Consider the following 25467-nt stretch of genomic DNA (forward strand, 5'->3'; position numbering starts at 1 on the left):
AATCCAATGAAATATATTTTTCAGTGTACGATGCATCTATGTGTGTGTGTGTGTGTGTGTGGGCACCCAAAGCTGAGAAATTCTGTGCGTTCAAGGGCAGAGTGTAGCAGTCGGTAGCACTCCGCGCTAGGGGCTGCATACTAAAAATAGTTGCTCAATGGAGCTGGAGCGATGCTTTAATATCTACGAATTCACCACATCGCGTATACGCAATACAGTATACACGCCATAAAATGGAAACTAGATTTTAATTAGATAGTAAGGTAATACAATTCTAATGCATTTTTTGATCGCATTTGCATTTTATTTGCATCTGTTCTATAGAAATTACTGAACAACTAAAAGTTCATTTTAGCGCTAGTTCACTGTATATGCAATTGAAACTCACCACACAGACACGGTGTCCTTGCGCTGTCTCCCTGGTTCCTGTGCGAGCCGCCAGCACCTACGAATCCCCGCCTCCTCCTGTTGGCTCGTTCGTTGCATTACGTTGCGGCATCCTCTTTGCACTTGAACCATTGTCCTTAGCCGCTTGAAGGCGACGTCGAATTGCCAAACAGCTGCTATCCCTTTCGCACGCGCAACGCTGCGCTTCGGTTGTTACTTCTTGATAATAGTTTTTTCCTCAGTTTTCATTTTTTTTATAGAAATTTGTTATTTACTTTTGTTGATTTTGTTTCGTTTTAAAAAGTTGCAACGCGTGCGCAGTTTTAAATTTCTACGATAGTTATTTATTTTATTTTTATTTATTGTTATTTATAAAATTGTTTATGTGCACTTGCATAAATTTGTATTGGTTTTTGCACTCTTTTTTTATGAGTTCTTTCTAAACGGATGAGTAATTTGTTTGTGTGTGTGTGTGTGGGTCTTATTGTATATATGACATATGTATATAGAATAGTTGTATGTATTCCCCATCGGAAACGTTGCCTATTCTTTACTATATAGTTTTGTTTGTATGTCTGTAGCTGTGGCTATAATGCAGCGATTCAAGGTCATTTGCAAGCCAGAAATATTTTGTCCATGACTCAGCACGAAATAAATAAATAAATTATATAGAACGGCAAATACTTAAGGAAAACCACAAATATTTCTTCAATAAAAGCTAATTTGTAAGGCAACATTAAATATATACTATGTGTATATACTGTTAAATGCGGAAAAGCAGCTGTCAATATTTTATTTAATCTCTTTTGTATAAATTAAATATATATGTATGTATGTTTTTTCTTTCATTTATTATTATCAGCGTTGAGTGCATTCAACTGCCGTTGGAGCATGACGCGCATATTAAATTCAAGTGTGTACACACTGATATATATACATATATATGTATATATATACTTCGTATATATACATATACGTATATACATTTATACATAATAAATTATTAAATATAGCACATAAGCCAAATAAATATACACATATATTTAAATCGAGCCGCACACACAGACGCACTTGGTTATAAATAAATTTGATAAAGTCTCTTGTAATTTTTTGCATTTGCTCAAAATTGAATTTTCTTGCATTTTCTATATTTTTAGAATAATTTCTCAAGATTTGCCTCTATATTCAATTTTTTCCGTTTTACTTTTCTTTTTTTTTGCTGTCTTTTTGCACCCAAGCAACGAACAAAGCGCACCAACACGAGTGCACGAATTGTGAGTGCATTGGTATGCGTATGCATGTGCATGCGCACTGCAAGCATGACGGCGACGCCGACGTCGACGTTAGTATCGCTGCTACTGTTGTTGCTCAGGCTTTTTCATTGCTGACGCTTTCTTGTTGTTGTTGTTGTTGTTGTTAGGGCTGTGTTGTTGCTTTTTTGTATTGCGTCTGTTTTACTTATTCGCTTGCCTAGTTGCACTTGAGTGAGTGAGCGAGTGTGTTTCTGTGTGCATGTGTGTGAGTAACCGATGTTTGTGTGTTTGTGTGACTTCATTTCCTTTGTCGTAGGTCATCGCCAATGCGGAAAAATGCGTTTTACAGCTCTGAAATTTGTCCGTTTTTAACCGTTCAACGATTGTTTAATGCATTTGAGGTACTAGATTTGGGTTTTCGGTTTGATTTTTTTCAAAGTTTCAGAATTATTTGTAGAAATTTATATATATTTATGCATGTATTTAATTATTTTTTGTATTTATCACTTTAGTTTTTGGTTTTCGTATTTATTTTCATGAATTTCGTTGTAAGTAAATATTTTCTTTCACTTGCCAAACTCATTTTGTGCCGTTGCTGTTGCCGTACATTTCAAAGTCGCGCTCTACACTGACAAAAGGGTAGAGAACTTTTTCTCCAACGTTTGCTCAGAGTTGCCATATTTTGCAGTAAAAAGCCGATGCCGATCAAAGTCAACGCGTCGCCGTCGGCCGCTTCGTGCAATTGCAAAAGCACAGCCCAAAACGAGGAGGAGACGCCAACGCAGGCAGTAGGCAGCAAGCAGCTAGCAGCAGCAGCGGCAGCGGCGAGCAACAAAAATGGTAATAAAACCAAATGAATCGCACCAAGTGCATCCACACATACACACACACACAGAGAACAATCAGACAATTACACACACTAACACACGCGCGCGAGCGCTGAGGCAATATAAGTTGGGAAAGGGGAAGCTTCGAAGTGCCGGCCGCTTTTGCGTGGTAAATTTGTTGGTGTGTGCGTGTGTGTATTGCAATTTTCATCTGTCTGCTCACTCACGCCCCTACGCTGCCTCTCTCTGACGCTGTGTATGTGCTCTCGCTCATTCACTCGTAATTGTTGTAATGCAGCCGCGGACTTGTCGTCTTCATGTGTGTGAGGGAGCGTTCTTATGCGTATGTAAATATGTGTGTAACAATCGAATGCAATAAATTTAATCATCTGCGGAAGGTGACGGCGACAGCGACGTCGACGTTGATCTCAACGATGGGATGCTTACCAGTGTTGGAAAATGCGCCGCCCACACAGCGCGATCGTAAAAGTACAACGCACCTGCAATGCAAATTGATGATGAAAAGAGAATTCACAACAAACAAAGACAACCAGCAGTAGCAGTAGCAGCAGCAGCAGAGGCAACGACAACGACACAAGAGCGGGCAATAGCCCTACGGCAATGTAACGGCGCGGTGACGTCGCGAAAAACCGTGAAACAAGAAATTATGCGCAAACCACGAGCACTTGAACGTTACTAAAGCACACATACACACACACGAGCACAAGCACGCAAAAATTGTAAATGAACAAATACCACCATAACTACAGGAACTGAATGTGTGTAAGTAAACTTTGCAAAGTCAATGCGACGCAAATGGAAGTGGAAGAACAAGCAGAGAGCGAAAAGCGCAAGCGACCGCGATGTGCAACGAATCTTTTGCAAATGAATGCAAGCAGCGGCGCTGGCGACAAAAGAAAGCTGCACGGTGGGAAAAACTGTTGAACGACCACTCAGAAAATTCTATCTTAGTGTTGTGAAATTCAACACGCCGCGTATTAACAGCAACGTCTGTTATTTGCTGTTAATTTATAAATATGAATATAATCTTAACACAGAACATCAAACGAACTTTTAACTAAATTTAGCTAGAAAGATTATACGCCTGCTCCACTGTGTGCGTGCACTGATGGAATCACACGGCATGCAAAAAAATAAAAATAAAAAATACTGAGTCTGCTCTTTACTGACAGCTATGCAAAGTAACGTCAAGAGAACGACGCATTTATTTACTCTTTGAAAAAGTCTCTCTTTGGATTCAAGCAAATTACCCCTTTAAAGCTTTGCTTCAAAATAAACAAACAAATAAGAGAAAAACTAGTTATTGAAAATAAAGAAATTTTTTATATTAGTTTATTAAATAAAACTAGATTTTATATAACTAAAAGTATTAAAACACTTAATTTAATAACAAATCGAAATAGCGGTTTTTATAATAAATATTAGTCAGAAGTATTTAAAACAAGCAGAAAGTAACTATATAAATCTATTTTGTATCTAGTTAATATAACGAATTTAATTCAAATATTTCGTCTGTTAATTCTTAACAGTATTCTGTTAGTCAACAGTAAAGCTTATCTGTTAGCTCACTTTTGCGTCCAATGTGCACATCTTCCACATTAGGGTTTTTCAACATTTCAGTACGACGGTCCCACTGAAACATTACTGGTGTGCGCGCTGCCTTGCAATTGTTTCTAGAATTGTGTTTTTAATTGCTGAAATACATAAATAGCTTATAATGGCATCCATACTACGCACGGGCAAACTGTTGCGTTACTTTGCAGGCTTCACGCGAAACGTGGTGGTCAACTCGGTGCGCGACTGCGAGAGCAGCAATCTCCTTCAATCAGCCCCCTGCATGTGCGGACAATTCCAGAAGTAAGTTTCGAAGTTTCTGCCCGGCATTACGCAATGCATATGGCTATTTGTGCAATTCCGATGTTGAAAATGACATCACATGTTGCACATTTATGAATGCTCAATATGATCATTCAGTCAAGTGTGATTGGGTGCTGATTTCTTTGAGAAAATTGTATTAATTGTTTGCCCACATTTACATAACCTCAAAGGGCAGCTACAAAGATTTGAAAAAAAGACTGACATATCTATTATTTCCTGTTTACTTACTAGTGGTTTTGCTAGCAATGCTGCCGCCAGCAAGGCGGAGGTAACCTTAGATCGGCAGATTCGTCGTTTGGATCAGGATGCGCGTCGCATCGGCCGCATCTCTAGGCGGGATTTGGAGGAAGTGTTGGATGAGATACGCACACATCGCACAGCGACCAGCTCGCAGTCTCTGCTTGTCATACGCTGCTGTGGCAATCTGGTGCCCGAGGAGCAGCCCGAAGTGCGCACTGCCCTGGTCCAGGAGATCTGGAAGACTTTGAATGCTCTGAATGTGCCAATGGATATATCACACTATAATGCTCTGCTGCGCGTCTATTTGGAAAACGAGCATCAGTTCGCGCCCACCGACTTTCTAGCCGAAATCGAGGCCAAGGGCATCGAACCCAACCGTGTGACCTATCAGCGCCTGATCGCGCGCTATTGCCAGCAAGGCGACATCGAGGGAGCCACACGCATCCTGGAGTATATGCGCGGCAAGAATTTGCCGGTGAACGAAAATGTCTTCAACTCCCTCATACTGGGACATTCACAGGTGAGTTCATCCCTGCCATTTTTAGTAGCTAGTCTCAACTGAATCCTTTCATTATTTATTGTTTGTTAGGCCAACGATCTGGAGTCCGCTAAGGGCATTCTAGGCGTGATGAAGCAGGCTGGGTTGGAGCCCACTGCCGACACCTATACGACGCTCCTGTGCGCCTTCGCGCGCCACGGCGATATTGAAGCACTGCAATCGACGCTCGCCGAGTGCGAGCCAAAGGAGATAATTCTGCTGGACAAAGATTTGCTGGACATAGCCTACACGCTGGCGGTGCATGGAAATGGCGAGCATGTGGACGCAGTGCTGTCGAAGCTGCGCATATCCCCCGGCTTCAATCAGGATGCGGTCAACATTATATTGCGTCTGGTTAACAAGGGCCAGGAGGATGTGGCTCTGAAGCTCCTCCGACTGATGCCGCGCAGCTCCCGCGTCAACGGGGAACCAACTGATGTGGGTGCCTTCTTCATACGCCAGCTGGTGAAGGCCAATCGGCCTGTGGAGAAGATCCTGAGCATTTGTCGCACTCTCCAGTCGGAGGGCTTGAATCCGAAGGCGCTGACCATTGCCACTGAGGCGGGTCTGACGAATGGCGTGATGAACAATGCGCTTCCCCTGCTGCACGAGATGAAGAATCTGGGTCTGCCCATACGTCAGCATTATTTCTGGCCATTGTTTTGCTCCGTGGACTCCAACCAGGTGCTGGACGTAGTGCGTCGCATGCAGCAGGATTTCGCATTGAATCCCAATTCCGAAACGGTGCGAGACTATATCATACCCAATCTGAAGGAGAAGAACTGGGATCGTGTGGTCACCGTGCTCCGGGATGCGGGTGTACCCAATTCCACAGCCGTTTCGTCCGCTGTCTACGCAGCCCTGACCACCCATCAGATAGCGGATGCTGCCAAGATTATGGAACAGAATCGTGCCTACTATATGCCTCTGATCTTCCGTCAGCCGCTCATCCTGGCGCTGGCCCACACGAATGATTTTGCGTCCTTCATACGTTGCGTGCGTCAGATGCACGAGGGATTGCAGCTGCGCGCCAGCAGAGAGGCCAACGAGGAAGCACCAGAAGCAGCCACTGATGCCGAAGCCCCAGCCACTCCCGAGCGCCAGACACCCGATGTGGTGGGCCAAATTGTCTATGATGCGGCAATCTACTTCCGGCGCGAGCGCGTGCCCACTGTGGAGAAGATATTGCAGGGCCTGGTCAATCAGGGTCTGTCCCTGAGCAGTGCCAAGGCGACGGCACTGTCCGAGCTTCTCGGCTCTGAGATGACCCCGAAGATTAACGAGCAACTGGGCAAGCTTACCTCGGGCGAATTGGAACCGATTCCACTGCCCAACAGTGGAAAGCGTTCCCTGGGCACCTTAACCATTGACGGTGAGTTACAGCGACTGATATTGAAATAGATTTATTATAATTCTATATATTAAATGTTTCTAGAACTGGAACGCTTCATCAAGAATGTCGAAGCGAAGGGCGAGAACTCGAACAACATAAAGCGCCAGCTGCTGAACGCCTGCTTCCGTTCGCAGAACCTGGAGAAGACGTTGCAAGTGATCGAGCGACTCGAGAAAGACGCATTCCAGATCCCCATTGGCATCTATGCCCAGCTCGTCGATTTGTATACACACCACAAGCGCACCTCGGACGCCCTGGCGCAGTACACCAAGCTGCGCACGGCGGACGCCAATTTCAAGCTGGACAATTATAAGACCGTGCGGCTGGCGGATTTGCTGCTGCAGGAGGAGCGTGTGGATGAGGCGCTGCAGCTGCTCAAGGAGAACCAGAAGGAGGTCGCCGTTGAGGCCAGCGAGGGCAGCTTCAACTATGTGAGCACAGTGTGGCGCATCCTCAACAGCATCGCTGAGACGGGCAATGCGGAGCGGTTAAAGGTGGTCTTCGATGCCCTCGTTGCGGGCAACTATGTGGTGCCCACGAATGTGCTGCTGGGGCCGTTGATCAAGGTGCATTTGTCGCGCGATGATATACCGAAGGCCATTGATGCCTTCGAGCAGATCTGCCAGCAGTACAAAGCGACGCCGTGGAAGAACGAGCTGGCCTGCCGGCTCATCCAGAAGGAGGATGCGGCCAATTTGCAACGCCTCACGGATCTGAGCACGAGCATACACGGTGAGGTGAATAGCCTGTACGATCTGGTGTTCTCCTTCGTCGAGTGCGGACGCGTGCGTCAGGCGAGAAAGATTTTGGAGACACCGGGACTGCGCACCCGGCCACAGCGCATCAGCAACGCCTGCGACCGGTACAAGAACGAGGGCATGCTGCAGCCGCTGGAGGGCCTCATTGAGGCGACCAAGGATCTGGGCCACATCGACCGCAATAAGATCTACTACACGCTGCTGCTCAGCTACGACAAGGCGGACGAGACTGAGAAGGCGCTCGGTCTGTGGACTAAAATGCAGGAGGAGGGGGTCACGCCCACGGATGCTTTCCTGCTCAAGCTTGCGGAACTGCTCAAGCGCAAGAATATTGAGGTGCCCTTCGTGGTGCCTGAAACACAGCAGCCGAAGAGTAAGCGCAGCAAGCCAGCCAAAACAGAAGCCAAGGTGGCGGAGCAGGTGGTGCAATCCCCTCCAGAGCCGAAGGTGGAACCTAAAGCTAAGGCTGCGCCCGCAGTCAAGCCTGTCTCCAACATTGCCGGCTTCCGTCGTGCCATTCAGGCCAACGATCCGGATGCCGCAATTTCGTTCAAGGAGCGCGTCCTAAGCGGAGATAAGTTCAATGTGCTGGATACATCGCGACTAATCGAGCTGCTGGTGCGTGCCGATCGCTTAAGCGAGGCCACCAAATACGTGGAGGAGCTACTCGCTGAGAAGCAGCATCCACAGCCAAAGATCTTTAAATTCTATCTGAACAAAATTGCTTCCTCGGGCGATCTGGAGGTGATGCAGCGCATTGGCCAGCAGCTCAATGATGAGCAGAAGCGTCTCGTTTCCTTTGACAATCGCTATTGCCACGCCTACATTGTGGCTGGAAAGGCGGAACAGTTCCTCAAGCAGCTGAGCACCGAGATCGAAGCAGTCAAGTCATCGGAGGAGGCCGGCAAATTGGCCGAGAAGTTCCCACGTGGTGGTGCCGTCGGCATCCTGGACAAGCATCCCGAACTGATTGCTCAATGTAAGTAGATCCTTCGTCATCGATATCAACTGTAAATAATCTGTAATTCCTTGCCAGACGAGGCTTTGGCTGAGAAATACGCCGCCCACAATCAGCTGGGCCCGATGAACGTGCTGTGGATGCATCTGATATCGAACGGCCAGGAGGTGGCCTCCAAGCAGATCTGGGATAAGCATTTATCGAGTGCGCCGCGTCTGATGTTCCAGCGTGTGCTGCAAACGGCGCGCGAGCAGCAGGACGAGAAGCTGGCCTCCACGGTGATCTCGCAGCTGCGCGGCAGCAAGATCAGCGAAGGCGCCATTGGCAATGCGTACTCATGTTTGATAGACATACAGACAAGCAAGGGCAATACGGACAAGGCACTGGAAGTGCTGGCCAATGCCATCAAGGATGTCTCCCTAGAGAATATCAATCGTACGGCGCTGCTGCGCCTCAAGCAGGCCGTCGAGGAGAAGTCACAGCAGTTTCCCTATACAGTGCCTGAGAAGCGAACCAAGGCGGAGGACTCCAGCTCCTCCTCAAGCAGCAGCGATGACGATGTGACGCCGAAGCGGCCAGAAACAGCGCCCACAAGGCCGGAGCGTGTTTAGATTTTCTTAGCATAATCCTAATTTAGTACGTATGTTGACCTACGAGAGGAGTGTAAGCAGAATATATAGAGCTATATTTATGTTTTTGTTGCAATACAATCGATATTTTTTATTTAATCCACCTATGTATGAGCCCCATCACAACTAGAAAATAACTTCAACAATATTTTAACATCTATTCAACTTTGGTGATTGCCCGCCAATGGCTCGGGCTCTGTTTATACCCGATACGGGCGCCACACGGACTGTCTGCTCCCTTGTGGTCGGATCACGGGAGCGGGCGCGATCGCGTGGTCCATTCGGTGTGACAGCGACGGGTGTCTCAGCACGCTGGACCTTCTGTATGGAGGATTTCAGCTCCTTTGTGAATGTCTGATAGTTGCGCTTGACCAAGGCATCGTAGCCCTCAGGCAATTTATGGAAGTTGGTCTCAAAGAACAAACGGAACCATACGGCGAACTCGTAATTGTCCTGAAATTTGCCCCTGACCAGCTTATGGATTGGAATGACTTTGTTGATCTTTAGTTTGTTGAAGCACTGTTGCAACAGGGCCAAATTGTTGATGTAGTGGTTCTCCAGGTAACACTTAAATTTCACTTTGCTTAGGCTAATACAGTCCGGCACCAGCATGTCCATGAGGCAGCAATAGGCTGCCCCAGTGCACAGATCATCGATCTTCTGAATATCGGTGCTTAGGACTTGATTGCACCAGCTCAGAATCGACTGGCGGGACCAAGTCGTTTTCGTATTGTTTGTCGAAATTACATTGACCAGACGACGATTCAATGCCATGTCTACGGAAATTACTTTGGAAAATATAGTAGAGAGCAACAGTTCGTACCGCTTACCATTCGATTACCTCCGAAGACAAAAATTTACTTTAAATCAAAAATTTTATTTTTATGGTATCCGAAAAGCCGAAAAAAAAGTATTCAGTTGTGAATGGAGTATAAATATACTCCGTTTTGTGAATAAAAGTTATATTTGTAAATGTGCGAAGAGCTCGTGAAATGATCTACCCTCGACTTAATCAAAATATGAACTGAAGCTACAACATATTTTCTCTTTCGAATTTTGTATAAAATGGCTGGCTTTCTTTTCAACGACTGCTTTATAAAAATATTTATATTATTTGAAGTCCTCAAATCTTGTTTGGCGGCAAACTTATCGAGCTGCCGCCACAATGACTTGGATGTATCGATAAATACTTATGAAAAACATATCGGCACTTGAGGGTTGCCATACATTATATTATTGCAACCGCTGACCAAGCGGCCGCGTTTGCCAACGTTTAGCTGTAAAATTTTCAACACCCAGTTTCGACAAGTTACGCGTTAGAATTATACATTCGGCAGAAAGCATGCCCAACAGTGATGCCGAAAGTGATGCGAGCGATAGCTCCAGTCACAGCAGTAGCAGCAGCAGCAGTAGTGGCTCCACCAGCAGCACCGGCAGCGCCAGCAAAGGCAGCAGCAGCAGCGGCGACGACAGCAACGCTGGCAGCAGCAGCATCAAGCGGCCAAGTGAGCATAAAGAAGAAGAGGAAGACGTGGGACAAGCAAAGAGGCGAACGACAAGCAAAGACAAGGATAAGGTTAAGGATGTTAACGATAAAGTAAAATCGACAAGTGATAGGGAAGAAGAAGCAGAACAGGCTGTTGACAAAAATAAAACAAACGTTGCTGACACGTCTGAGCGGAACGAACAAGAAAATGCACCCAAGCCTGAGAGTCCCGCAAAGGTAGAAATAAAAGAGACAACAAAAGATGCCGCTGAGGAACAGCAACAAGTCGAAACGCCAAGTGAGCAGCCTGAACAGGAGCAAGAACAGGAGCAGGAGCACAATAAGCAACAGCAGCTGGAGGAAAAGGAACTGCCAGCTGTAACCAGCAATGGGAATGGAACGAGCGAGAAGGCCGCTGCTTCTAGTCCTACACACAGTAATGTGGAAGAGGGAGAAATTACCGATGTAAGATGAATATATAAAAACACACACATAATTTCTCTGTTTACTAATGTGATATAAACTTTTCAGAAAGAGGATGATGTTCAGCCCGTGGAAGCCACACCAGCTGCCGATGCGAGCAACAACGTGGCCAAACAGCAGGAGCCGCAGCTGAAGTCAATAATTAGCCAGGTGGCGCCGACCAGACAACCGCCGCAAATTGCCAGTCAGGTGCGGAGACGAACTCGCAGTCGATCCATCGACGAGGATGAGGAGAAGCAGCAGCGACGCCGACGCCGACAAGCATCGCACAGTCGCAGCCGCAGCACGAGTCCATCTCGTCGCCAGCGACGCCGACGCACGCGCACACGCAGTCCGCGCAGCCGGAGCGTGAGTCCAGTGCGACGCCGCTCTACTTCCGTAGAACGCAGGCGTGCTGAGCGTCAGAGGCGTCACGAGGAGCGGGATAAGCGCGACGAGGAGCGCGCCCGTGAGCGTGAGAAGCGTCATCAGCATCGCCGCAGCGATGAGCCGTCCTCTGCAGCAGCAGCTGCAGCTAAGCCCAGCACGCCGCCAGCCGAGAATGCGGACAATGCCACCGTCAGCGAGCCAGCGGCCAAGATTAGCGAGCGACAGCGACGCACCGTCGATTTGCTAACCTCGCGCACTGGCGGCGCCTATATACCGCCGGCCAAGCTGCGCCTCATGCAGGCCGAGATCACGGACAAGGCATCGGCGGCGTATCAGCGCATCGCCTGGGAGGCGCTCAAGAAGTCCATCCATGGCTACATCAACAAGGTCAACGTCACAAACATCGCGATCATAACTCGGGAACTCTTGCGAGAGAATATTGTGCGAGGTCGTGGCCTGCTCTGCCGTAGCATCATTCAGGCGCAGGCGGCGTCGCCCACCTTCACGCATGTCTATGCGGCACTGGTGGCCATTATCAACTCCAAGTTTCCAAATATTGGTGAGCTATTGCTGAAGCGTTTGGTTATCCAGTTCCGTCGCGCCTTCCGCCGCAACGACAAACTGGTTTGCATGTCCGCCACACGCTTCATTGCCCACCTGGTTAATCAACGTGTTGCGCATGAGATTCTGGCGCTGGAGATGCTGACGCTGCTCGTGGAGATGCCCACCGATGATTCCGTGGAGGTGGCCATATCCTTTCTGAAGGAGTGCGGCATGAAACTGACGGAGGTCTCCTCCAAGGGCATTGGCGCCATCTTCGAGATGCTGCGCAACATTCTGCATGAGGGCAAGCTGGACAGACGTGTGCAGTACATGATCGAGGTGCTCTTCCAGGTGCGCAAGGATGGCTTCAAGGATCACCCGGCTATTGTGGATGATCTGGAGCTTGTGGAGGAGGATGATCAGTTTACGCATCTTATGATGCTGGACGAGGCCACCGAAACAGAAGATATACTTAGTGAGTGAACTATGAAAACTCTCCTCCAGGAATTCACTAATCTTTCAATTCATTTTTGCAGATGTCTTTAAATTCGACGAGAAGTATGCGGAGAACGAGGAGAAGTACAAGGCGCTCAGTTGCGAGATATTGGGCAGCGATGCCAGTGGCTCGGGCTCTGGCTCCTCCGGTTCTGGTTCGGATTCGGACAGTGATTCGGATGGCGAATCCGGCTCAGACAACGATGCAGATGGCAAGAAGGGCGACGCTGGCGATATTATTGACAACACGGAAACGAATCTGATTGCATTGCGTCGCACCATCTATCTGACCATCAATTCCAGCTTGGACTACGAGGAGTGCGCGCACAAGCTGATGAAGATGCAGCTGAAGCCCGGCCAGGAGGTGGAGCTCTGTCACATGTTCCTCGACTGTTGTGCCGAGCAGCGCACCTACGAGAAGTTCTATGGGCTGCTGGCGCAGCGCTTCTGCAGCATCAACAAGATCTATATACCGCCCTTCGAGGAGATCTTCAAGGACACCTATCAGACGACCCATCGCCTGGACACGAATCGTCTGCGCAACGTTAGCAAATTCTTTGCCCATCTGCTCTTCACGGACGCCATCAGCTGGGATGTGCTGGAGTGCATACAGCTGAACGAGGATGATACGACCTCGTCGAGTCGCATTTTCATCAAGATCTTATTCCAGGAGCTGGCCGAATATATGGGCCTGGGCAAGCTGAATGCGAAGCTCAAGGAGGAAGTGCTGCTGGACAGTTTGGCGGGTCTGTTTCCCAAGGATAATCCGCGTAATACGCGCTTCTCCATCAATTTCTTCACCTCCATCGGCTTGGGCGGCTTGACGGATGATTTGCGTCGATTCTTGAAGAATGCGCCCAAGACAGTGCCGGCCATCAATTCCGAGCTGCTGGCCAGCGGTAATCCGTTCAAGGATCCAAATGCAGCTGGCGAAGCGGCCCCAGCTTCAAGTTCGTCCTCCTCCGACTCCTCCTCCTCCAGCAGCAGTGGCGACAGCAGCAACTCCTCCAGCAGCGACGATGACGACACCAGCGACGAGGACAGCGACAGCGAGTCCAGCTCCAGTTCCGAGTCCAGTGAGCCGACGCGCAAGCGCAAGCATAAAGAGAAGAGCGCTAAGAAGAAGGGAAAGAAGAATTCAAAGAAGCAAAGCAAGGCCAAAAAGTCCAAGGACAAAGAGAGGGAGGAGGAGAAAGCGAAAAAGAAGTCAGAGAAGGCCAAGAAGAAGGAGAAGAAGAAGGAAAAGAAAAAGGCAGCTGATAAGAAAGCAAAGCGAAAGCGCAAACACGCAGAGACGAGCAGCTCCAGTTCGAGCAGCGCTGGCAGTGAGGATGAGAGTGACAGCAGCTCCTCTCCCGCCACATCCTCCGGCAGCGACAACAGCAACGAGGAGCCACAGCCCAAGATTGCTCGCACTGATAAGAACAACGGCAGCAAATCAAAAACTAAATCTGCATCCCGGAGCAAGCATCCGGATTCCGATGACTTCAACCTGGAGGCACCCGATGACTCGCCGCCAGTGCGTCAACAGCAGCACAATGGCCACAGCAGGCGAGAGGCATCGCCGGCCAAGGAACGAGAGCGAGAAAGGGATAGGGACAGGGAAAGGGAAAGGGAAAGGGAGCGCGATCGTCGCGGCAGACGAGCCGAAGAGGAGAGTCGCAGCGGCAAGAGACCACGAGATGGTGAACGTGACCGCGAGCGTGAGCGTGAGCGTGAGCGAGGACGCGATAAGGAGAGAGAACGTGACAGAGATAGGGAGAGGGAGCGTGAACGCGAAAGGGACCGGGACCGGGAGCGGGATCGCGCTCGTGAACGTGACCGTGAGCGTGAACGCGATCGTGATGCACGACCGTCACGCAGAGAACGGGAGCGACGCGATTCACCCAGACGCCAGCAGCATAGACGCAGCGTGTCCAAGGAGCGCGGCTGAGCAACAGCAGCAGCAGCAGCGTCCAAGCCGACCTCCAATGCATTTCCCATCTATTCTAATGTCGAAACGGTGTACAAAGAAACGATCTAAGCCCTGCAGCAACAATTGTAAATGTACAAAATATATCAAAAAGCAAAAAAAAAAAAAAAAACCTTGCTAACATAATTTGGAACTTTTTACTGAATCATATCATAGCAAGACGGACCTGGACAAGGCCAATATACTCGTTGAATGAGTATAATTTACATAATCATTGATCTCTACAGCTTATCATATCATATTATGTATAAGAAAATCTCTCTTCATCTCTAGCAGACGGTCGGACGGACAGAAAGCAAAAAATATACATTTCATGAGTATAAAAACATGAATAATAATTTAATTATTTACAGAATATGTAACTGGACAAGAAACCAAGGTATGCAAACTCAAACAATACTTGATCTATTTACAAATTCAAGTTAAAATCCTTCTGGATTCGCGATCTTATAAATGCCTCGCTGCAAACTTATAATAACTCTCGATCTGGCGCTGGTCGAGTGATGACCTTTGCCTGGCCAAGACCGTTTCAAAGTCCTGCAGCTCAATGTGGCTGACATTGAAGTCTCGCTGGAAGGCCTCGATGGCGGCCTCATTGCAAAGGTTGCACAGATCCGCGCCAGAGTAGCGCTCGGTGCGTGCGGCAATCTCCTCGAGCTGCACGTTGGCATGGAAGGGCATGCGTTGGGCATGCAGCTGGAGTAGAGCCAGACGTGAGGCCAGGTCTGGCGCCGGCACATGGATGAGTTTGTCGAAGCGACCGGGACGCAGCAGCGCATCATCCAGCATGTCTGGGCGATTGGTGGCGGCCACTACAAGAATGTGCTGCACATTGTCCCCGCTCACGATGCCGTCCATTTCGGTGAGCAGCGTGGAGAGGATGCGCAACTGGACACCACCGCCACCTGAGCCATTTCCAACCGTCCGACGGCCCACGAGCGAGTCGATCTCGTCCAGAAATATGAGGCAGGGCGCATTCTTGCGCGCCGTGTTGAAGATTTGCGTAATGAAGCGCTCCGCACAGCCCACATACGGGGAGTAGACCTCCGCCGCCGAGCTGGCTATGAAGGTCATGTTCGCCTCCTTGGCCAGGCACTTGGCAATGGACGTCTTCGCGCAGCCAGGCGGACCATAGAGCAGCAAACCCTTTGGCAGGCTCAAGCCAAAGCGAGCATGGGCCTCGCTGTGGCGCAGAGCAGCCAAGACGGAGACCTGCAGCGTGCGTTTGAGTGCAGCCATGCCGCCAATCGACTCGAAGCCAGTGGAGAGCTTTAGGACTCTCACATCCGTAGCTCGGGAAGCGCTCGGCTGAAGCTGCAGGAGGGAATTCTTTAGTAAGAGATCGAACTCGGATGGCGTGGGCAACAGGTTGAGCATTCTTTGCTGCAGTTGGCGTAGGAGAAGTGTTAGGTCCGCGATGACATAGCCCTGCGTTTGCTGTGCCACATAGTCCAGCAGTGCTGGGGTAAGCAATTGAGAGTCCTGCTCCTGCTGCTGCTTCTCTTCCAGCTGTTGCTGCCAGAGTCCCGCAAACAGTTGACGACGTTGCTGCTCCGTGGGCATATCGATGCAGATCTCATGCCCAAATCGACCGGCGCGCCTTGCATGCGGATGCACTGCATTCGGCGCACTGCTGCTGGCCAGGCATAAAATGCCGCGACTGCGGTGCGGCAGCTCGTCGATGAGCTTGTAGAGCTGCGCTGTAATGCGCATGGCGTTGCCCGAATTCCGGGCATCAGAAGCGCTAGTTGCCGGACACAAAAGCTCCAGATCCTCCAGCAATATGACAATTGGCTGCTTCGGATGCAACAGCTGCTGAAAGGAGTGAGCCGAGTGGAAGATGCGGCGCAGCTCCGTTTCCGTTTCGCCGGGCTGTGAGCGCAGCACTTGGGAGGCGGTTATATTGAAGCAATTGCAGTTGTGTCGGTGCAGAAACTCGGCGAGCACGCAGCTCTTCCCGGAGCCGACGGCGCCGACTAAGAGAGCATTTAGAGGTAATCCCTTGAATTGCGCTCGTCGAGAACTCTGCAGCAGCTGCTCCAGTGCCTGTAAGGGCGCCTCAAAGCCGTGGGGCTGAAAGCGTTTGATGCGTGGCAAAGCTGTAGCCGCTGGCAGACGCACGTCCGAAATCTCCAGCGTCGTCAGCTCGAAGCAGCTGTTGGAAGGCAAGTCTGGCGCCAGTACATCGTATATCTCAATGCTGGCAATGCCCAGTTTCAGTAGTCGCTCGTGTTGCACATGGCAACCTTTCATCAACTTCAGGTGGCGCATAAAGATGGCCACATCCTGATGCAGTTGCTTTAAAGAGATTTGCGGCCGTCGCAGTAGTTGTTCGGTAATATGAACAGTGCAGATCACTCGTTCAACATTGGTTGCCAAATCTAGAGGCTCGAGGCAGCGTACACGTTGCTTGTTGGCAACGAATCCTGCTGATGCCACCACATCGTCCACAAAGCAACTTTTTTCAGCTCCAACGCGCTGCTCCACACGACAAACGGTGTAGCTGCCATCCTCAAGCACACATTTGCACCAAGCGCCATTGATAGTTATCACGTCATTCTCCTGGTAGGGTATAAAGCACCGCTGTAGCTCTAATTCGCTTTTATCTAGCAAATTTAGTGGCAAGATCATCCAATTGGAGCACATGCCGCAAAGCAAAACAAAAACATGTGGGGAATAGAAGAAACTCACCTCTTGGCGCCGTTTAAAAAATTACCACTGCATAAATATACATTTTTAAGTTGTCTATTAGTAGTTTTATACATAGCTTAAAATTATTGTCAACTTCAATTAAGTAATACTTTGCCGTAATACTTGTTATTTCTCTGCATATTAAAAATTTTCCGCAGTTTTTTAATAAATTTTCCTCGCTAGTCAACTGCTGAGCTGACTGAACGCGGCGCTATTACTATAAAAAATATCTCAAAAGCAACGCTGCAATTCATTCTGTGGCAGCGCTATTTACCCAGAGTTGCTGGTAATTAAAAATTTCTAGCTGGCAACTCCCTTTTCGCACAAGTGTCGCCTGGCGTGAACACGCGGATTTTACTTCGTGGATTTTTCAATTGTTAAATAAGGTAAATATGCTTGCCATCCAACTGTGAATGTATGCCCCAATGGCTAACGACTGCCCATTGAACATTATGCAGCTGCCGAAATGACGAAGAAGCGCCGTAATGGAGGACGCAACAAGCACAATCGCGGCCATGTGAAGCCCGTGCGCTGCACCAACTGTGCCCGTTGCGTGCCCAAGGATAAAGCTATTAAGAAGTTTGTTATCCGCAACATTGTTGAGGCGGCCGCTGTGCGCGATATCAGCGAGGCCAGCATTTGGGACACCTATGTGCTGCCCAAACTCTACGCGAAGCTTCACTACTGCGTCTCCTGCGCCATCCACTCCAAGGTGGTGCGCAATCGTTCCCGTGAGGCTCGTCGCTTGCGTACGCCTCCAGTGCGCTCCTTCCCCAAGGACATGGCGCGCAACAACCAGAATAGGAAGTAAATTGATTAAAAGATGCGGCTTGCTTATAAATACACAGCCAATGTGAATAAACAACAACAACCACAACAGCAACAATCCACACACACACTATTGTAAACGCTAGCTACGATTCTTGGATAAATGGCACGTCTCGGATATTGTGCGGCGTGGCCAAATATAAGCATTCGTTTTTTTAAACAAATCAAGGATTCGTTAATGGGAACGGGCTATATTTGATTCAGATTCTCTGCTCGTTGGCGTGGAAATGTCGCTTGGCTGTGGGAGGTGGTGGGCTTTCAGCAGTATTCCAGGCGCTTCCGGTTGCCCGGCGGCTTGCTACAGATGCCGGATACGTGATGCATTTAGTCGTGTGTAATATCTCATTTCCGGCTTGCTCCTGCCGTAATTTTTTGCTGCACAATAGGCTTACACACACTCATTGGAACCGGCATATACTTTGAGGTTAGGTAACTTAAGTTAAAAATAAATTTATTTATATTTTGTCTACAGAGATTGCAAGCTGCGTAACATGAAACCCATACAAATTAAAAGCAAACATACATTCCGACCCGCACACACGTATGCAAGCAGCGAAGTGCTGTAATTTGTAATCTTTGTTTGTAAAGCGCCGCCCAGCGGCGGTTGGCGCAAGCAACTGAAACCTACACAATAAGTGTAGCATACCGTAAGCTGCCGCAACTGTGGCATACTTTTAGGCGGCTGCTAAAGAAGCAACAAAAGCAGCAGCAGTGAAGAGAAAAAAATGTATTGCATGCTGCTTTTTGGCATAAATTTTGCAGAAAACGTGAGCGCAAAGGCAAATGAGTTTGTGCGCTCACTGTGCGTGTGTGTGTGCGGGCGTACTTCCGCTTCCTGTTTACCCCTTTTTAGCCCACTCTACATTTATTTTGCGCTTTTTGTGCTTGTGCAGCAGTTTGTGCGCCTTCTACACGCTAAATTATTGTTTTCGTTTTGCTTGGCAAATAAAACGTAGACATAAGCATCTGCCGTTGATCATTTAGCATAAATTACTTAGAGAGAGACGAAGAGAGGAAGGAGAACAGAGAGAGAAACGAATCCTAATGGAGGTTATGGCAAGTGCTCCACAGTTGAATATAAAAAAAGAAATGCATATATGGCAAACTTGACTTGAGCAATAGCACCAAGAAATACGTATGAAAATATAATATTCTGAATACCCTGTGATATGATAAGAGTCGGGTAGTATTTTCTAGCAGTATATATAAAGTAAGAAATTTATTCATGGTACGCTTTGCTATAAAGAGATACTTTGTCCGTTTCACAGGAAAAACATGATTAGTTATGCATGCTGGTGGCTTTGCTGCGAGCATGCTCCAAGTCGTGGCCGTGTACACCGCGGAGCTTGAGCTCGGCACAGTTGCCCGAGTAGACATCGTTGGCGAGATGTGACAGCGGCAGCTCCGCATCGTGTCGGGCCGCCTGGATCGCCTGTTCCATTTCCTCGCGCACGCTCTGATCGATGATGCGCAGTTGATTTTCGGAGAGCAGTGACATGTCGAGACAGACCTTGCGGAACCGATTGATGGGATCCTGACGCTGGCGCACCTGACTCACCTCCTCGCGTGTGCGATAGCTAGTGCCGGGATCGGACATGGAATGGCCCGCATAGCGATAGGTGCACAGCTCCATAACCAAAGGCCCCCGTTGCTGGGCATACTGGATGGCAAAGCGTGTGGCACTGCGCACGGCCAAAACATCCTGCCCATCCACCCAGATGCCGGGCAGAAAGTCGCCTCTAGTGTAATAGTCAGTGTTGCTGGAGGAACGCCAGGCACTTGTACCCATGCCATAGTTGTTGTTCTCGCAGACAAAGACCATCGGTAGCTTCCACAGCTTCGCCATGTTGAAGCACTCGAAGATCTGGCCCTGATTCGCAGCCCCATCGCCATACAAAGCGAAACAGATGCCCCCGGTGCCCCGATATTTATTGGCCAGGGCAATGCCCGCGCCCAGCGACACCTGAGCACCCACAATGCCATTGCCGCCGTAGAAGTTGGGCGCATACATGTGCATTGAGCCGCCCTTTCCCTGGGCACAGCCGCTCGCCTTGCCAGTGAGCTCGCTGAGCACACCCTTGGCCGTGGCGCCCATCAAGTAGGCCAGTCCATGAATGCGATAGCCGGCGACCAGATTATCCTCTTTGCGTAGAGCGGAGCACAGGCCGACGGCGCACGCCTCTTGTCCGGTCGACAGATGACAGAAGCCGCGCACCAAACGCTCCTTGTACAGCTGCTCAGATGCCGCCTCCAGGCGCCGGATAGCCAACAGCTGCTTCATATAGAGCGCTGCCTCCTGCGCGGTTAAAGCGACCAGCGTATCGGGTCCCAGTTCCAGTTTATACAGCTTAAAGTCTAGGAATATGCGCACCAGGCGCACCTCCTCCACATATGGCTCGTGCCTCACAACGTTTGCCTCCTCGTGCCCGGGCGCCAGTGGCCGCGGCAGCTGAGCAGCCGTGCAGCTGACGAAGCGCTTCAATGCCCGGTTCACCTGCTGCTGCAGCTGAGCGGATAGAACCGTTAAGACATTTCGATACATTCTGGCAATATCCTTTTGATTTTTTTGCTTTTCACTTGGATTTTAACTGAAATGTTATGCGTAGTAGGTGTCCGAATATGAATAGAATTTTATGGGCTCCCAATTTCATATAGATTTTGTTCATAAACACAATCTATAAATTCACAATTTTATCTCGAATTAGACAGATTGAGTGCTCGATTTAGAGATTGAATTAACTTATGATTTCCGCTGAAGCTGAATGTCCTTGCAGAAAATGGGCATGTAGTTATGGAATATAGGACTAGTCTTTGAGAGAGTGTTTTAAAAATTCGATTTATCATTTATCTGAACTTTTGTTGTATTAATATGTCAAGTAAATACACTTAAATTGCTCGCATAAAATTCTCTTGAAATTATTATATACGTTAGTTAGTATTCGATTCATTTTATTCGAACTATTCCATTCTATTTGGCTGGGAACTTGCGGAATAAATAGTCAGAAAACTTCGTTTGATATTCGCAGTGGCTGAATTCGTAAATAAAAGTTTTTCTATTTTCATTTCTATATTTTCCGTCGGCACACAGTTTCCACTATCTGTCGAGCACATAAAATTCCGTGTGTCATATTTTATTTTAATTTCCGTTTTGTTCTGGCCATTCTTCGCCATGGCCAATACCTTCTCATATCATGTATATATGTATATGTATTTTGGTATATTCTTTATTGTATCTATGCCATGGCCAGGACAAAGCACTTTCGCTGCCTTGTGCTGACCTCTGCCACGCTGCGGCCGCCAGCCGCCCCCTTTTCGGCAGCTGCCCAATCGAGTTGTGGCAGCATTTTTGCCCATTTGAGGCGTAAATAAAAACGTTAAATGTTTTTTTAACGTGCGCCACTTAACACTCGGCACAATTTAAAGGCAATTGAGCACAACAACAATGGCCACAAAAAAATAAAGGGCCAATACTGAAACATCTATATCAATGCATATACATACATATATCATATATATGTAGACGTGTGACTTTTCTCCTTCTTTTTAATACGCTGAACACATAAAAATGGCCATAAAGGGTATCATAAAGTTGGCCAAATACACATACATACATATGTGTGCAGTCAGTCTTAAGGGTATACCTAAATAGACTTTTATCTAAATACATATTTCTTTTGATCTGTATCAACTGTCAAGTCGCTTCAGACTTGTGTCAAAAGGTTTTCAGGAGTGTTATATGGATTGTATACCCTATAAATATGGGTTTGCTTATATTCAAAGCATTAGAATTGAAGTACTTTCGATTCAGTACAATTAATTATGTATTTTAGATCTTGCAATAAAATTTTGTTAGCTGAAGGAAAATGTAGCTAATATCTAAAAATACAGTTTAGAACAAAGATTATTTTTAAAATATACATCTACTTTTATTAATCTATTTATTGTAGTTTTTCTCATTATTGACTTAACATAAATAAGGTCTATTTTATTTTCAAAATAATTTTCTCTTGTAAATTTTCTCAACTTTACGTATTTATAGGGCAACGTCCAGTCGACCATACCATTTCCACAAGCTTCGTATTTTTGTTGTTTGTTTTATTATTATTATTTGACCATTTTGGCTGGCTGTCTCGTAATTTAATATAGATTTTTAGCCCATGTTCCAGCTCGCTTTTTATGCCTTCGACAATAAATTGTCAATTGATTTTTGCGCTCATTTATTGTGCTTATGTTGCTGGCAATATATTTACTTACAAATACAAACACACATACATATATAAGTATAAATATGTTTTATTTTTATTTTCTTTTTATATTCGTTTTTGTATTTTGTCAATGCCATTTTGGGTCTTGAAAAATGGGAAATAATGTGGAAAATATGTTTAGACTCGGGTTGTCGCGGATCTTATTAGGTGTTGTTCTCTGTTCTCCTTCAAGTGGGGGTTGTTGGGCGCTTGTCAAACAAATCATAAAAATAGCATTCCTTTTATACATACAGACAAACGCCTACGGAGGGTATGTTAATGGGCGCCTCATCAAATGGCGTTGCATTCATTTCAATTATGTTGAAGGCTGTGCAGATTAAAATACAAATATACACATGGCAAAAACAAATACATATAAACATTTATTCATTTTTTACTTTCACATAAATATCAGCCAAAGTGGGTGGGGTTGGCTGGCTGTAGGGGGACCCACATGTTATGCCTTCAGCAATAATATTGTAATAAAAAATTTGTTTGTATTGAAAGCAGAAGTGTAAAATATGCCAGCATTGTGGCTGACGCCTACTCCCACTACAAGCGCCGCATAAAGTCGAGTTGAATGTTTATTTTGTGATTGATAAAAAAATACACGTTTGATTGCTGCTGTTGTTATTGTGGCTGCGGGTGCGGGTGCGGCTGGGGATGTGGCTTTTGTAGTCCCCTGTTAGAGGTGCAGAGCCATTATTCTGATGATTCCTCTTTATACGTTTCAACAGAGTACTTCAGCTTTTGCATATAATGTGTAACGGCTAGAAGAAGACGTCTATTCAATGCGATTTAGTGAGAGTAATATGGTCATCTCTTTCTGTTCTATGCTATCTTAAGCAATGTCACATTTGATCTATTCACTGCTGACAGTGGGCCAACTTTGCATATTTCTTCGTCAAAGCTCTTCTATCGCTGCAAAGCTATAGTAAGTATTGTATTCACCCATTGTCCAAAGTTAGATTCCGTTATAAGTATGGCGTGCAGGTAGGCGCTGCAGTGCAAGCTTCGTCGAACGTCATTGGTCGACATGCTGTTGCTGCGGCACAGAAATGGGAGAGAGAGAGTGAGAAGGATAAGGATCGCGACGATTGATTTGCAGCTGTTGTTAAAGCAGCACAGATCGATATGCATAAGAGAGTGCACATACTTATTAATAAGCCTATACAATGCTGCGATCGCATGCATTTGAAATTTTGTATTTATATATTTTTGTAAATATATATATTTTGCAGGGTATTTCGTCTTCAATGCCTCCTTTTCTTCAATGCTACCCATATTTTGCTGTTTATTATCAATGACAGCTGTGAGTTCCCATCGCGACTATGTGTGTATGGGTGTATGGGCGTGTTTATTGTACTGGAATTGCGGTGTCCTTGGGTTACATCCTAGTCCATTGACTATACGAATTGTGCGAAAAAACAGATGAAAAGCAATATGCTCTATGTGCATGTATCATCTATAATAGAGACTCAAGTCAATATTATGTGGATTTTTAAATTAGATATGTGGATGATCTGTTTGAATTTATTTAATTGCAGCTCTGCTAGGTTCTCCTCAATCTGCTGTATAATTGACAACTCTCGCTCCAATAATCTGATTTGTGCTTCCATCACATTTTTTACGCCCTGAGCACTTCATAGTTGATAATTTTCTGTGACCTGTAAACAGGCAGCAGAAATTGTTTCATCGATTCTTTTGTGCTGTTTCGATTTATCAACGTTTGCATTCGATTTAAGATGGTATTTTGTTTGCATTCAACATTGTCACCTGTGAGAAAACTCATTTATCGCCCCAATGCAATTGGGAATCCATTCGTTATCATCTGGGCGTGGGTGTGGCGCCCCCATTTTTCAGCCGCTGCTGATGCTGTTGCCTCTGCTGCTCCTGCTGCTGCTGCTGCTGCTGCCATCAATACAATTAAATTTCCATGCTGCTTGATTTTGAACGCTCGACGCATTTTAATTATTTTCATTGAGAATGCTTTATGAAATTCGAGTGCGCTCGAGTCCTTCAGTCGTGTTCACGTCCTGTAACTTTATGCTCCTGCCCATTTTGTCGGCTCTACTTCGTCCCTCCGATTCCAACGTCCAGCTTCGGATTGCTTTTATCTGGCAACTTCTTCCGCTGTGGCAAACGGAAGTGCAACAGAAAAAAATGAAATGCTGAAAAGAAGGCACGAAAATGAATGTCATTCATTCATTCGCAGGCTAGCCAGTGTCCTGTCCTGTGCGCATGCAATTAAGCCCAGGACTCAGCGACGCACTTGGCGGGCATTCGATGGGGCTCACAGTGCACCTGCGTGTTACTCCGGTACAGTTAATTACAATCTACATTGTTTATCGGTGGGGCTTTGCAAATGAATTCTCCTCCCCCACCGCTCATTTGAATGTATTTTAAAATATTTTATACGTTCACCCTATGCCATTTTCCAGCTCAAAAACTCTGTTTGTAATTACAAAAATTTATTTTCTTATTATTATTTTTATTTCCCCCCTTCTTATTTCTGGGAAAACATTTCACTCTTAATTGTTTGGGGTTAATTAATAATTCATGCAACTGACTGCAGAAGTTGCTGCAGTTGGGCCGAGTCCCCCGACGCGTCCTTTCAACGACTTTACCTTGACCACATTAAGCTCAGCGAACCAGACAAACATATATAAACATGTACTTATACATACATACATATATGTATATAGATGTGTGTGTGTGTGTGTGTGTGTGTGTATTTCTTTGCACTTTTAATGGACTGCAAAAGGAGCGACGGCTTGTTTGAAGTTCGCCTCGTTTATGCTAATGGGCCAACATTTTTATAGGCGCCGCTTTTATTATTGAAGTCTAGTCTGCTGCTGCTGCTGCTGCTGCTGCTTCTTCTGCTTCAGCATAACTCTTCATTAGCGTGGCGGTAATGCGTTTATGGTCTACACAGACACAATGCGGTCTTTGATAATGATGTTTCATAATTGAATTAACAGTTAAGTTTGCAAGCTAAATGGCTTGCTAAATGGTTCACTTTTAAAGAGAGCGAAAGACAGAGAGTTAGAGAGATTGTGTGTGTAGGAGTGTGGGAATGTGTGTGGAAAGAGTGAGAGAAAAAAGCCTTTAAAGATAAAGCTAACATGAGATAGAGAAGATAAAAATGTATTTACATACATATATAAAGAGGAGTCGAGTAAAGGAGAGAGAGCACGATGAATAGAGCGAGATAGAACTGGAAAAAAATGGGGCAAAATGAGAAAGACAGCGCGATAGAGAATGATAGTAAGAGATAAAGAAGGATAAAGAGATAGAAAGGCGGATGTAGTGAGTGAGAGAGAGACAAAGAGAAAGACATAGAGAGAGACAGAGAGATATACCACCATATATGGAGTAAAGAATTGAAAAGTGATAATAGAAAATGATACAGCAGGTATGGGGAAATATAAAAAATAAAATATTAGGTATGGGGAAATATAAAAAATAAAATAT

The 25467-nt window shown here is 46.6% G+C and overlaps 5 protein-coding genes, 1 long non-coding RNA gene and 1 pseudogene across 7 annotated transcripts; 3 read left to right on the top strand and 4 right to left on the bottom strand.

Moving 5' to 3' along the window:
- Positions 1 to 691: 691 nt before the first annotated feature.
- On the bottom strand, positions 692 to 3381 carry LOC149091643 (uncharacterized). Its single transcript, XR_016196480.1, has 2 exons — positions 3224 to 3381; positions 692 to 974 (listed from the first exon to the last, which is right to left on the bottom strand). It is a non-coding gene; the product is annotated as an uncharacterized LOC149091643 (long non-coding RNA).
- A 710-nt stretch (positions 3382 to 4091) lies between these two features.
- On the top strand, positions 4092 to 9667 carry bsf (bicoid stability factor). The gene is made up of 5 exons (XM_030383806.2): positions 4092 to 4345; positions 4598 to 5126; positions 5196 to 6516; positions 6580 to 8274; positions 8332 to 9667. Exons 1-5 carry the CDS (start codon positions 4206 to 4208, stop codon positions 8862 to 8864), a joined length of 4218 nt encoding a protein of 1405 aa, XP_030239666.2. The 5' UTR covers positions 4092 to 4205; the 3' UTR covers positions 8865 to 9667.
- On the bottom strand, positions 8941 to 9656 carry LOC149091644 (microtubule-associated protein RP/EB family member 3 pseudogene; annotated as a pseudogene).
- A 364-nt stretch (positions 9668 to 10031) lies between the features above and the next one.
- ncm (pre-mRNA-splicing factor nucampholin) lies at positions 10032 to 15343 on the top strand. 2 transcript variants are annotated; one of them, XM_089258329.1, is made up of 4 exons: positions 10032 to 10833; positions 10900 to 12238; positions 12300 to 14066; positions 14109 to 15343. In XM_089258329.1, the coding sequence occupies exons 1-4, from the start codon at positions 10225 to 10227 to the stop codon at positions 14189 to 14191; spliced, it is 3798 nt and encodes a 1265-aa protein (XP_089114455.1). In that variant the 5' UTR covers positions 10032 to 10224; the 3' UTR covers positions 14192 to 15343. The 2 variants fall into 2 exon arrangements, with proteins under 2 accessions (XP_089114455.1, XP_030239668.2); XM_030383808.2 differs by having other exon boundaries at positions 12300 to 15343.
- On the bottom strand, positions 14678 to 16876 carry LOC115562381 (uncharacterized). Its single transcript, XM_030383814.2, has one exon. The coding sequence runs from the start codon at positions 16874 to 16876 to the stop codon at positions 14678 to 14680; it is 2199 nt and encodes a 732-aa protein (XP_030239674.2).
- A 278-nt stretch (positions 16877 to 17154) lies between these two features.
- On the top strand, positions 17155 to 17909 carry RpS26 (ribosomal protein S26). Its single transcript, XM_030383820.2, has 2 exons — positions 17155 to 17307; positions 17380 to 17909. The coding sequence occupies exon 2, from the start codon at positions 17388 to 17390 to the stop codon at positions 17730 to 17732; it is 345 nt and encodes a 114-aa protein (XP_030239680.1). The 5' UTR covers positions 17155 to 17307; positions 17380 to 17387; the 3' UTR covers positions 17733 to 17909.
- Positions 17910 to 18953: 1044 nt separating this feature from the next.
- Positions 18954 to 20455, bottom strand: LOC115562383 (pyruvate dehydrogenase E1 component subunit alpha, mitochondrial). The gene has a single exon (XM_030383818.2). The coding sequence runs from the start codon at positions 20289 to 20291 to the stop codon at positions 19029 to 19031; it is 1263 nt and encodes a 420-aa protein (XP_030239678.1). The 5' UTR covers positions 20292 to 20455; the 3' UTR covers positions 18954 to 19028.
- Positions 20456 to 25467: the final 5012 nt, after the last annotated feature.

This window comes from Drosophila navojoa, chromosome 3 (assembly GCF_054131105.1).
Source record: "Drosophila navojoa isolate 15081-1374.11 chromosome 3, UAZ_NAV_1.0, whole genome shotgun sequence".
Lineage (NCBI taxonomy): Eukaryota > Metazoa > Arthropoda > Insecta > Diptera > Drosophilidae > Drosophila > Drosophila navojoa.

Coding starts and splice junctions, on each gene's coding strand:
- LOC115562383 (XM_030383818.2), bottom strand. CDS start 20,291: ATGTATCGAAATGTCTTAACGGTTCTATCCGCTCAGCTGCAGCAGCAG.
- bsf (XM_030383806.2), top strand. CDS start 4,206: ATGGCATCCATACTACGCACGGGCAAACTGTTGCGTTACTTTGCAGGC. Junction 4,346..4,597: donor ATGTGCGGACAATTCCAGAA/GTAAGTTTCGAA, acceptor TTTACTTACTAG/TGGTTTTGCTAGCAATGCTG. Junction 6,517..6,579: donor GGGCACCTTAACCATTGACG/GTGAGTTACAGC, acceptor AAATGTTTCTAG/AACTGGAACGCTTCATCAAG.
- LOC115562381 (XM_030383814.2), bottom strand. CDS start 16,876: ATGTGCTCCAATTGGATGATCTTGCCACTAAATTTGCTAGATAAAAGC.
- RpS26 (XM_030383820.2), top strand. CDS start 17,388: ATGACGAAGAAGCGCCGTAATGGAGGACGCAACAAGCACAATCGCGGC.
- ncm (XM_030383808.2), top strand. CDS start 10,225: ATGCCCAACAGTGATGCCGAAAGTGATGCGAGCGATAGCTCCAGTCAC. Junction 10,834..10,899: donor AAGAGGGAGAAATTACCGAT/GTAAGATGAATA, acceptor TAAACTTTTCAG/AAAGAGGATGATGTTCAGCC. Junction 12,239..12,299: donor CGAAACAGAAGATATACTTA/GTGAGTGAACTA, acceptor TCATTTTTGCAG/ATGTCTTTAAATTCGACGAG.